The following is a 12,152-nucleotide window of genomic DNA, read 5'->3' on the forward strand; positions in this document are numbered from 1 at the left end:
AACAAATCACATTCACATAATTTCTGCAGGCTAATTAAATTAACCTGCATGGCATGTAAAGGCTTACATTGCATTACTGATGTTTGAAGAAGATTGGATAATATGAGTTACAACAACATTGAAAATAAATTTATTTGTGCCAACTTGATCTTAAAAGTCTTTTGGACTCTAGATTCATCAGTGATGCCTTAGAAGAACCCAGAAAAACCACTGCAGATCTTGTTTTCCTCTGACAAGGTCAAAGGTTATGATTCATCAATAAGAAGGACAGAAATGGCCTCTATGGGAGAGCCGGAGCCAGAAATGGCTCTATGGGACCCTTTCTTGCTCTAAATGGTCCCAAAAAGTAAAGAAGAGGCCTAAATACCTGAGTGTTGTCCCAGCCAAACATGGTGGAGGTGCAGTGATAGTCTGAGCTGCTTTGCCAGAAAATGAAAACATGAATTCAGTTGTCTAGCAGAAAATCTAGAGGGAGAATGTCAATCCATCAGTTCGTCACCTTTAGCTTAAACACATTTGAGTTGCATTCAGCTCCTCTGAAAGTGAAATTCAAAGCTTCTTCCATAAAAACTCTTCTTTGCAGAATTAAAACATCTCTGCTAAGAGTTTGACCTCAGATCTTCCTGTTCACCAGTCAGCGACAAAAAACGGTCAAGTTGGTTTAGATAACTTTCTTTCCCTTAATAAATTCTCCATAGCTGAAAATGATTTGTTTTTATTAACTCAGGCTGTATTTGTCTGATATTAAAATCTGTTTTGTAACTTGAAACATATAAGTGGGCTAAAAATAAACATCACAAGAAATCTGCCAACACTGTACATGTGCTATTCAGGCCTGTGGTGGACTATGAAAGCCTCAGTTCTGCTCTGGAAAAACACGAGTTTGTGTTTTCCAAAAATGACCAAATAAAGGCAATAAATTGAATTAGAATGTTCTCCAGGGATTGGAAACATCTAAATTAATAAATGGTAATCATAAGTATAAATAGGATGTGGAATTCTGGAAAAAGAAAAACATGCAAAGTGCAGCGGATAGCATCGTTTCTGCTTCATTTACATCTGCATGCAAAGTACAGAGGATTTGACTTCAGCTGTTGCTCCATTTTTCATCCAGAGGAGCTTGAAAGGTTTGGTAAATGCTGCTTTTAAAACCATTTTCATCTCATAAAATACACATTACAAAGGAGATCTTCTTTGTGGATCCCCTCACTGCTGTCCTCATAGTTTGGAAATATTTTAAATCAAACTTTCAGCTAAGCCTTTACAGAAGCTTAGCTGAAGTTTTAGAAAGAGGTGGTGCACAGAGGAATGGCACTGCATTAGTGGCAAAACATAATGAGATTAATGACTGGACCATTATGTAAGTCTAAAACCTCCCAGAAGAGACTGGCAGAAATTCAAATTACTGGAGTCAATTTGAAAATAATGGTTCAAAGTGAAGAGAGGATCTAATAAACTGTCATAAACAACAGGAAGAGTCTGACAATACAGATTACAAGACAAAATCATTTATTGTGCTGTTAGGAGAATAAAAACAGAAATAAAAACAGATCAAGTGTTTGAGGATCAGTTTACAGAAAAATAATTTTATTATCATAATGTCCTTTTTGGGCTCATATTTTATGAATTAAATATTTGTGTACATGTGGTTGTACCATGTTTTGCATAACTTTTTCAACCATAGATGTATTTTATTGGGGTTTTATCTGACAGGATAATGCAAAGTGATGTAAAATTGTGGAAAATTACACAATTTTGTGCATTTGTATTCAGTTAATGCTTTAACAGAATTAAAATAACTGCATTTAAAAAAAAGCTACTTGTCACCATCAACACATTTTTGGAACAATCTACATTGTATTTCTTGCAGTTTATTTACAATTATCTGTTAAAATAATTAGTAACTTTGTACTTGTCCTCATCATTTAATCACCTATGGATTCAGATTTCAAAGTTGGTCCTTTTAACTCCAAACTTAATGTAACTTTATCTAATTGTTAACAACAGTTCAAGCAGAAAATGGGCACCGTTTGATTTGAAGACCAAACCACAAGTCAGAATTAGTCTTATTTAACATTTGCTGTAGAATGAAGTGTAATTCAGTGCTTTTGATTGAAATGTTACAACCCCAGCTGTTGCCATGCCATGTGGCAACCTGGGCACATGGCATTGTGCCGCTGTCTGAAACTCAAGTCTATTGCTATTTGCAAGGCTAAAAATACACATGTGAGTAATAAATAATAAGATGAATTGCATCTTAAATTACAGAAACCAGCTCAGCACTTCATGGGACTACAAGCTGATTTTATTTTTAAATTCTAACTTTTAACTTTGGTGCATTTTTCAGTGAATATTATTTAGTTCTGTTTATACTTTTTATTTATTTACACAGACACAATGAACAACATTTCATTAACCTTTAAAAAGGAGAGATGCATGGTACCAGATTATAGAAAAAAATGCTAATTTTCACCTGGTTGGTGTAAACAAGCATGAGTTAATAGATCATGAATCTGGCATTTATTAAACCAAACAAACCAGACTACAAACTAGCAGACAATTCATCAATAATGAGTTCAAATTTGCTTATTTAACAGGTTGTTGTTTTTTTGCCAAAAGTGGAAACATTTTATATCTAGAACATGGACTGCAAAAACATACAATCTTACCAAGTAATTTTATTTTAGAGCAAATATCTACACTTTAATTAAGACAAAACTCAGAAAGATATACTAGCTTGTTTTAAGTCAATAATTTCTTAAAATTTCTGAAAAAGTTCAAGTTCCACCAACAGATAATTTTACTTATAAAACAGGAAAAATGCCTTGTTATAAAGGAAATAATCTGACAGTGGAGCTAGGACTTTTTCAACAATATTAAAAAATTGTTTACTCAAAACAAGCTATTATATCTTACTGAAAAGATATTAGCAATTATTCCTCCAAGACATCTTTCCCATGTTGTAAGTGAAATAATGTGCCAGTACTTTTTCATCAATGCTAAGGAATCATTTACTTAAAACAAGCTATTTCATCTTGCTGAAAAGTTACTAAGTTAGTTTTGTCTTACTTCTAGTGTGCCAAGATATTTGCACAATAACTACACTTGGTAAAATGTCATGTTTTTGCAGTGTGTAATCTCATTTGGCGGTCTATTCCATCGCAGCAACAAAAGAAAAAAAAAAAGTAAAAGCAGTGATATAGCTATTTCTAACCACAGAGAATTGGAAATATTTTGGATTTGAGCTCATGCACATCCTTTTTTGAAAACCCTCTAAGAACAGCCTAAAAATACCGAGTAGCCTACTTCCTGTTTCTAAATGATGCAATCATTTTGTCTCTCTTCTGTTTCCTATTCAGGCCGTACAACAACATAACACAATGAAAGAAAAAGTAAAGTTTAGCTCGGTGTGTTGCGGCTGCCAGGATCTACCTGCTGCGGGAAACGCTTTAATTCAGATTTAGTGGGCTGTATCTGTCTGGGTCTCACTCTGGAGGACAATGCTGCGGTTCTTCACTGAATGCGCGTCAACGGAATCCCGTAGTGCGTCATCAGACAGCTATTCTGTTGAGCGGGCTCTCGTGATTGGCTGCGGGTTGGAAACCTCCCCGCCCACCGCGCACACTCGCGTGGAAACCTCTCAGTGGCGTCATGGAGACATTGAACTAAAGTATAAGAGCGCAGCGCGGAGCGGGGCGCAGGGACTGCCGCTCAGCTGGGAGACGCTGGAGATGACACATGGTCGCTTGTAGACGGTTTTGAACCCTCAGACAGGTAAGAAAATGCTTCAAATTTGTAATAAAAAATATATATATATTCACACGTAGGGAATAAGCTTTTCTTTCTGTTTTGTTTCGGCGGGTTCTGTCAACTCAGGACGGAAAGCAGCTTTATTTTAGAGTTTTATTGAGATATATATTGTTTCGTTTGCGTTAATTATTCATAGAATAAAGTTTGTATTGAGCAAACCTGGCGTGTTCATGTGTTGGCTCAGTCTTTAAACGCAATCTCGCTGCACTTTGGAGCGGTTTCTAAATTTACTACGAAGTAATAAGTGCTATTGTGAGCAGCTCTAAACTTTGTAATCTATAGATGCCAACAAACTCAGGGGGTCACAAAGCAGACAATGTGTTTAGTTTAATAAATTAGCTGTATTAGCACATAAGAAGGAAGATTATTGAATGAGTTTAAAGTTATATTTGGCATAAAGTTTCCCTCTGATTACTGTGTTAACTTGAGTTCGTGTGTGTAAACTCTGAGAAGTTGAAAAAAAATATTTGGCACAAATTTGAAAAATATATTATTTCAGTATTTATGAAGATTTTCTCATGTGCTACTGCAAATTTAAGATTATTTTTGTTGAGACAATGCATAATTTTATAGATTAGTTTTCAAAATGTTTTAGTCAATTGATTATAGTCAATACCTCATACCAGCTGTTTAGTACACTGGGAAGTCTGTTGTTTTATGTCTCTACCAGCTTTAAAGAGTTAGACTATAATTATTTTGCATTATATTTATAATACTTAATTATAATTTATAATTCTAAAAAATTACCTGTCTTTAATTGGGGAAATGACAATGACAGATTATTTAACTTATAACAAAATATTTTTCTTTTATCAGTAAAATAATCTGCCAGTGGGACTAGCACTTTATCATCAATATTAAGAAAGTATTTACTTAAAACAATTGGCTCTTAAATCTTGCTAAAACATTACTTGTAAGACATGTGCACTAGAAACTGGTGCAAATATCTTACACTTAAATACTTAGTAAGATTTTGTGTTCTTGCAGTGTAGCTTATTTGAGTCAAATATCTTAAATACTTAATTTGACGTTTGTAATTTTTTGTTTGTTTGCTTTATCAAAAGAAGTTTCTCTTGTACATGAGATCTTGGATCATTATTATTGATTAGGTTTTTTTGTTTTAAATATCTGAAATGCTGCCAAACCTTAAACTGCTGCTGCGCAAGTTACTCAGTAAGTTGTTGCTAGGTAACCAAAGAGTRAGTGAGTTGATGCTACCAAGCTTAGCTGGCTGTGAGAGGTCTTTCCTCTGCCTACTTTCCCCAGAATGCTGTGCGGTTCTGTAATTTGGTGAATATTCTGTCAGCGGTATTATCTATTGATATTGATCACCTGATCTGACTGTTATCGATCTATTTCCCAGCCCTAAATTTAAGGGCTGAATATTTTTTACTTCATTAACAGTTTTTAAAATGTTTTACAGTTTTTCAGCCATGACTTGCATACATCCCCAGCATGGATCTCAGCTCTATGAGAACAGCATGAGCAGCTTGGAATCTCAGGGCACAGACATCACGTCTTGGCTGGACATGGGCAGCCCGCAGCACCTTTCCGCCTCTTCCCTGCCGAGTGCCGCTCAGGTGCTTCGTGCGCCCGCCGAGGACTACGAAGCCTACTCCTGCCAGTTCACTACAGCCCCAGCAGTCACGTCTCCCTCGCACCAGGAGGGACAGTACAACATGGAGGATCTACAAATCTACGGCTGCTACCCAGGGCCGCTTATGCTGAACTATCCAGGGGAGGCCATGTCCCCCAGTGGGTCGGATTATTACGGCAGCCCTGCCGCAGCTTCGTCCCCTTCGACGCCCGGATTTCAGAGCCAGCCGGCCTCCAACTGGGATTCAGTTTTTGGGACTTATTCGGCCAGTCCTGAATGTTGGATGGCCAAGGACATCTCAGGACCAAACGCATCCACTTTATTTCCATTCGGGCCCGTGGAGGACGTGCCTCATTTTGGGACGTCGCTTTTGCAAGAGCAGGAACTTTATGCTTTGGCTCACCCTCTCCAATCCGGACTGAGCTTCCCGACTGCGGTGAGGGAGCCGGGGTTCGGCCTTCATGGCACCGAGCAGCTGGACGCCAGTTTGTCGCCCAAACTGAAGCGTGGAAATGAGGGCGACTGCGCTGTGTGTGGAGACCATGCTTCCTGTCAGCACTATGGCGTGCGCACCTGTGAGGGATGTAAAGGCTTTTTCAAGGTAAACGGCTGATAAATATATGTAGAAACTGTCCTTATAAAGAAAAAACATTTCTGTGCCGTTGTGAAGTTGGTGAAGTTCACACCAGGGTTATAATAGTTCTGGGTTTTTCATTATAGTTTATTGTTGTGACTTTTTGTTTGTTTAACTCAGTTTTTAGATCGTTTTGCAAGCTTTATGCTACTTTGACTTATTATTAATTAGTTTCAGGTTTTTCATACCTTGGTTAATTTTTAGCTGCAGGATTAAAAATTTCAAAATGTTCTGATTATGTGTGCATGAATTGGGTAATGATTATTCAACAGAAGAGACCATTTTCAAACAAAATTCATTCAACTGTTGTTGAACAACCAACTGACTTTTTTAGTCGCCATTTTGCGGACAAGCATCAGTTCCGCCCAGTGGATTCTGGAGCGCCGTAATTTACCAATTTAAACTCTTTGTGTGGGGAATAAAAAACTATTTCACAACAGCTCAAAAGGATCAAAAATATATTAATAAACACAAAAATGAAGGATATTATATATGTCTTCACTATGTTTTAGTTAGTTCTATAGTTCATGTAGTTGTAATTCTTCCTCATTAATTACCATTTCCATTTTTTTCAGTTTTTGTTGGTTTTAGTTAACTATAATAGCTTTATGTGTCTTGTTTTGCAGCGAACAGTGCAGAAAAACTCCAGATACGTTTGCAATGCCAACAAAGACTGTCCTGTGGACAAGAGGAGGCGTAATCGGTGCCAGTTCTGCCGCTTCCAGAAGTGCCTGGCTGTGGGGATGGTGAAGGAAGGTGAGTCAACCCGGACATGACTGCAGATAAATTATTTACTATTTCTCTGAAGAGGAAACAGCTGCCAGATGTTGAAGATTTCCTCTTTGTTTTACCGTGAAAGCGTCGGAGTTCTCCTAACTCTACCATGAGTTTCTTCCTGTTCTTTAAAAACATCGGTGCTCACTCTGAAGGCTTAAATTTATTATTCTGCTACTAATTACCAAGATAAACATGCAACTTCACTGACAAAACTAACTTACAAATAGTAAATAACACCTTAATATTATAAGAAAGGACTAGTTCCACTGGCACTTCATTTCTTATGATAAGTGAAATATTCCTGATTCCTGACTTAAAACAAGCTCTTATTTCTTGCTAAAAACTTGTTCTTACTATAACTTTTTATAGTTCAACTACTACTGCTATATTTACACTAGAAATTAGACCAAAAGACTTGGTAAGATTTTGTGCTTTTGCAGTGTTAATAGTATTTTACTTGGGAATCTGCTGTGGTGTCTTATTATGTCCAAATTAACTGGTTATAAGTTGAAACCCTGTAGCAGTTTGATTTAATTCTGACTCATTCTCTGCTGAAATAAATCACTCTTTGCTGCATTAAAGCAAAAACTTTATGTAATTAAGAGATTTGTTTAGTGCATTTGCATCATGCATTTAAATATTTAAAGATATTTTGCTTATTTTAATTCCTCAAATTAGATTTCAGGGATATTTTGCCACTTTTGACAATACTGTCACTGTATGTCACATAAAAAAAGCCTTTCAAAAATCTTAAGTGTTTTTCAACCTTTATTTTAAAGCATGTTAACTTTTAGTGTGTCCTCAAGTGCCATAATTTTAAGTAGTTACCCTAAAGCATAACAAAAACTTTATTTTGCATGCTGTCAGCTTTGTAACTGTAGAAACAAATTGAACTTGAGTGGTTTTTCTTCCTTACAGTTGTGAGAACAGACAGCCTGAAAGGTCGCAGAGGTCGTCTACCTTCAAAGCCTAAAGTGGTTCAGGACACGCCTGCACCAGTATCCCCAGTAAGCATGATTGCTTCCCTAGTTCGGGCCCAAACGGAGTCAAACCCCAGCATCGGCGCTCTTAATTACTCTAAGGTGAATAAATACAGTCTTTCCACATTTTTGAGTTGCAGTTTGACTGAAGCCTGTGACCTAACATTTGTTTTTTTGTATTTCTCTTTTAGTATGTTGAGCAGAAATTCAGCACGGACCAGAAGGAAGACGTCAGTAACGTCAAGCACTTTTACGACCTCCTCACAGCGTCTTTCGAGGCCATCAGGAAATGGGCGAAGGACATCCCTGGTTTCTCCAACTTCTGTCTTGAGGATCAGGAACTTCTGCTGGAATGTGCTTTCATTGAACTCTTCATTCTGCGTCTTGCTCATCGGTAACTACAACTTCCGATCATTTGTGTTTGGAACATTTAGACATTAAGTTTACTTTAAAACATTAAAAGAAAGACTCCAAGCTAAACTTTGGTGTTTTTTATCGTTTTGAAGGTCAAACCCTGAATCAGGTGAACTCATCTTCTGTGACGGCACCATACTTCACAAGACGCAGTGTGTTCGAAGCTTCGGGGAATGGATAGACTCCATCCTGGAGTTTTCTCAAAGTCTTCACTGCATGAAGTTAGACGAGGAGTCCTTCGCCTGCCTCACAGCCTTGGTCATAATCACTGGTAAGATAAATATCCAGATCTCCATTTCAGTTTAAATACCACTGCGCCTTGAGAGCCGAGGCAAGAATACACACAGCAAATCTCCTTTAGGTTTTATTGTATTCATGCAACATAAGACTTGGAAGAACAGGTGTGTAGGGAAGAGTAACACAAGCTCCTTTATGACAAAATGTCATATGTCACAGCCTGTCAGAGTGAAGGGTGACATGTAGACTCAATTAGCTGTGCAACACAGTGTCTTGCCAAAGTTCACACACTCACTGAACCTTTTGTGCACTTTATCAGGTTACAGTCACCAATTTTTGTGGGATTTTATGTTGTTGTAAAGCGGAAGAAACATCACGCAATATTTTCTACATTTTTACATCCATCAACATTTACCAACCTCACCTCGTAAATACAGTTTTGGAGTTTGTCGGAGAACAAAAGAGGACAAATATTTTCACATATACCAAAACACACAGCAGACAAGTAAAGGAAGGTGTGGAGATGTTTAAAGTAGGGTTTGGTTATAAAACATTGTAGAGTACGGACAACTGCAAGCCTTCCAGTTCAAGGTTTCTATATACACTAACAATTTGATGAAGAATTGCATCAATCAGAGAAGCAGTCAACAGGCCGATGGTGGTTTTTAAAAATAAGCCATAACAAGTCACATTAAACACGTTGAAGAAATTGTTCTGGTCTTACAAGTTAACTGTGTGGAGTGGAAAAATTACGCAGCACTTCATCGTGACCATGACAGTCCATCCCACGGTGAAATGTGGTGTTGTGGTTGACAATGAAATCAAGACATTATGAATAGCTGGAGCTTAATATATGACAACTCTGAAAAATACCTGTTAGAGGCTGTCAAAGACTTAAAGGGTGAAGGTTCACCTTCAAACAGGACATTAGCCCTAAACATACTGGTTTGTTCAGGGAATGCACAATCAAACTCCAATGAGGACCAAAAACTCAAGTCCATCTACAAACTTGGGTCTTGGTTTGGTTGAAATGAACTCTGATTAGGTTCGGATGCATATGTGGATGCCAAGCATCAGAACAGAAGTGTTGCACAATCTCCTGTTGATGGTCATCTAACCACCTAAACTCCTATTTAAATATACTGAAGTTGGTGGCTGTAGCATGACAAAATGTGAAAAAGTTCAAGGGTTTTAGATATTCTCAAAAGTCGCTAGAAATTGTGCTGTTATGTTGTGTTTGTAAAAGTGAGAAAGACGAATCTCAGCATGTTTATTCTCTGTTTCTAATTGCAGATCGTTATGGTCTGAAGGAGCCCAAACGTGTGGAGGATTTTCAGAACCAGCTCATCAGCTGCCTTAAAAGCCACATGTCTGGCTGCGGCTCAGAGTCCTTGCCGCCTAATTACTTGTCCCGACTTCTTGGGAAGCTGCCTGACCTCAGGACTTTGAGCACGCAAGGCCGTCAGCGTATCTTCTACCTGAAACTGTCAGACCTCGTTCCCCAACCTCCGATTGTGGAAAAGATCTTCATGGACACGCTATTGTTTTAAAATGTTTTTGGGGAAAAAACAGACTTCTTCATCTTGTTCACACTCTTCAGGTGAAATGGCAAGAAACGAAGAGGTGCTACAGTTTGGTGCTACTTCTTAGTGCTTGTATACGTAGGATCTGGATCCAGTACAATATGGGCATCTTGGTTTTAGAAAGCTGTAGATTGAAGGTGGAATTAGAAAGGTCCATTCAGACCAAACGGTGACTGTTTACACCCATGAATGGAGCCTCTTCTGAATGAGACAAGAGCAGCAAACATGTCCAGTCATCTATAATGTGAGCACAAACATTCTCTATGCAGCAGAAGGTCTGAAGCTTGGAAATAGTTACTAAACTTCTGTTTAAACATTCAAATTATTTTACAAAACCAACTTGTGATCCAGACAGACTTCATAATTCTCAACATTTGAAAAAGAAGTCTCCTAAAGCTCGATTACACTTTATATTTAATGCCACCACAATGTTTTGGTGATGTTTTTTGTAGCTGAAATTTACAAAACTATTCATGTATCATGAATCAGCATTGAGCAGCTAATATACTGTGTATTTTTTTTAAAATACAGTCTTACACACTGGTTTTCTTTGTGTTTTTGAATCTGTATTAAACACGCAGCTGATTTGACATAAATAATGTTCCAGTATACAGAGAGATTTTGTTGTGGGCTTGTTTTTTTTGTTTTTTTTACATGTAACTGTGAAACTTCATTGCTAAAATTGAAATAAATGCAAAATATCATATCTTACATTAAATTGTCTTCTTCACTACATATCATAAGGTTTGAAGATGTGAGTTTTTGCCAAAGCAGACCGTCGGATTGTGCTCACAGCTTGTAAACCTGGTCATGTACAGACTCCTCTTTTAGCTCCCAGTGGACAATCTCAGTGCACCCCCTCCCAGTTATGTACTGGTCTCCTTTTAGAAAGCAATGGACCTCAATGTCTTGTCTCAAATAACCCAGACTGCTCCATCATTACGTTGCACAATTATTTTATAAGAAAATGTGTGGCACCACAAAAATGCACACCTCTCAGTGGTTGTAGTAGCAAGGTCCTTGAAGAGAATGATGACTCAAAACCATGGACATAATATAAGAGTAAACCCCACAAATACGGCGGCCATCTTGGAGCGGTTGTCCCTCCTACTTTGCTCAATCAAAACAGCAGAAGATTCCTCAGCACTGAGGGATATTGTTGTTCTGATCGATGAACTATTGATGTGAGGGCTCGACAAACAGCATTTCACAAGTAAGATGGACATATTATAGTGTATATTTTGTAATTAGACTATTACTTTACTGTATTTATGTCCACCGGCGAGATACCAGCTAATATTAGCTACAGTGCTTGGTGTAATACGGGGTACAGCCCCGCTATGAAGGATAATTGAGATTCCGTAAATCTAAAAAAATTTATTATTCTCTAACATTGACTTAGATTATCTGACACAAGAGACTACATTAGAAATGAAACAATGTAACATATATTATGTGTTATAACATTCACCAGCAAAGTTTACACAGGTGGTAAAGACTATTATTTATATGTAATTCTTTCACTAGTAAGATACATCCCAAATCTTCCGTTTTTGTTTTGAAAGTTTCTTAAAGACACGATGTGAGGAAGAAGAGGGAGATATCTATAAAGAGAGACGGATTCACTACAGCACAGATGAATCTCACATCGGATTTTGGACTCAATCTCAGCTGCTGAATCTCTCTGAAGCTAGAAATCCTCGGCTGGAAAACATACATATATCTATGTATGTTTATACGGCAGGGCCGTGCAGAGACCACTAAAGGGGCAGGTGCTCAAAAAAAAAAAGGGGACATCCAACCGTATTTTAGGACAGAATATTAACAAAGCTTTCTCAGCTTTCAAAGTTTAATAAACAATGATAAATTACAAAATTGTGAGATATACAATCAAAGCTAAGGAGAATCTCTACATAGAGCATACAACTATGCATATGTAAGATATTTTATTAGTAATTTCTTTCTGCAGGTCTATTTTGTTATAGGAAAGTATTGCAATATTCAAACCCGCAATTTAGCCATCCATCCATCCATCCATTTTCTTCCGCTTATCTGGGGTCGGGTTGCGGGGGCAGCAGCTTCAGAAGGGAGGCCCAGACTTCCCTCTCCCCAGCCACTTC

General features: G+C 37.7%; 1 protein-coding gene across 1 annotated transcript; it reads left to right on the top strand.

The window, feature by feature from the left end:
• Window positions 1–3,665: 3,665 nt before the first annotated feature.
• nr4a1 (nuclear receptor subfamily 4, group A, member 1) lies at window positions 3,666–10,631 on the top strand. Its single transcript, XM_008414450.1, has 7 exons — window positions 3,666–3,774; window positions 5,234–6,008; window positions 6,668–6,797; window positions 7,737–7,900; window positions 7,990–8,192; window positions 8,305–8,483; window positions 9,743–10,631. The coding sequence occupies exons 2-7, from the start codon at window positions 5,244–5,246 to the stop codon at window positions 9,997–9,999; spliced, it is 1,698 nt and encodes a 565-aa protein (XP_008412672.1). The 5' UTR covers window positions 3,666–3,774; window positions 5,234–5,243; the 3' UTR covers window positions 10,000–10,631.
• Window positions 10,632–12,152: the final 1,521 nt, after the last annotated feature.

This window comes from Poecilia reticulata, linkage group LG7, assembly GCF_000633615.1.
Source record: "Poecilia reticulata strain Guanapo linkage group LG7, Guppy_female_1.0+MT, whole genome shotgun sequence".
NCBI lineage: Eukaryota > Metazoa > Chordata > Actinopteri > Cyprinodontiformes > Poeciliidae > Poecilia > Poecilia reticulata.

Coding starts and splice junctions, on each gene's coding strand:
- nr4a1 (XM_008414450.1), top strand. CDS start 5,244: ATGACTTGCATACATCCCCAGCATGGATCTCAGCTCTATGAGAACAGC. Junction 7,901..7,989: donor GCGCTCTTAATTACTCTAAG/GTGAATAAATAC, acceptor TTTCTCTTTTAG/TATGTTGAGCAGAAATTCAG. Junction 8,193..8,304: donor ATTCTGCGTCTTGCTCATCG/GTAACTACAACT, acceptor ATCGTTTTGAAG/GTCAAACCCTGAATCAGGTG.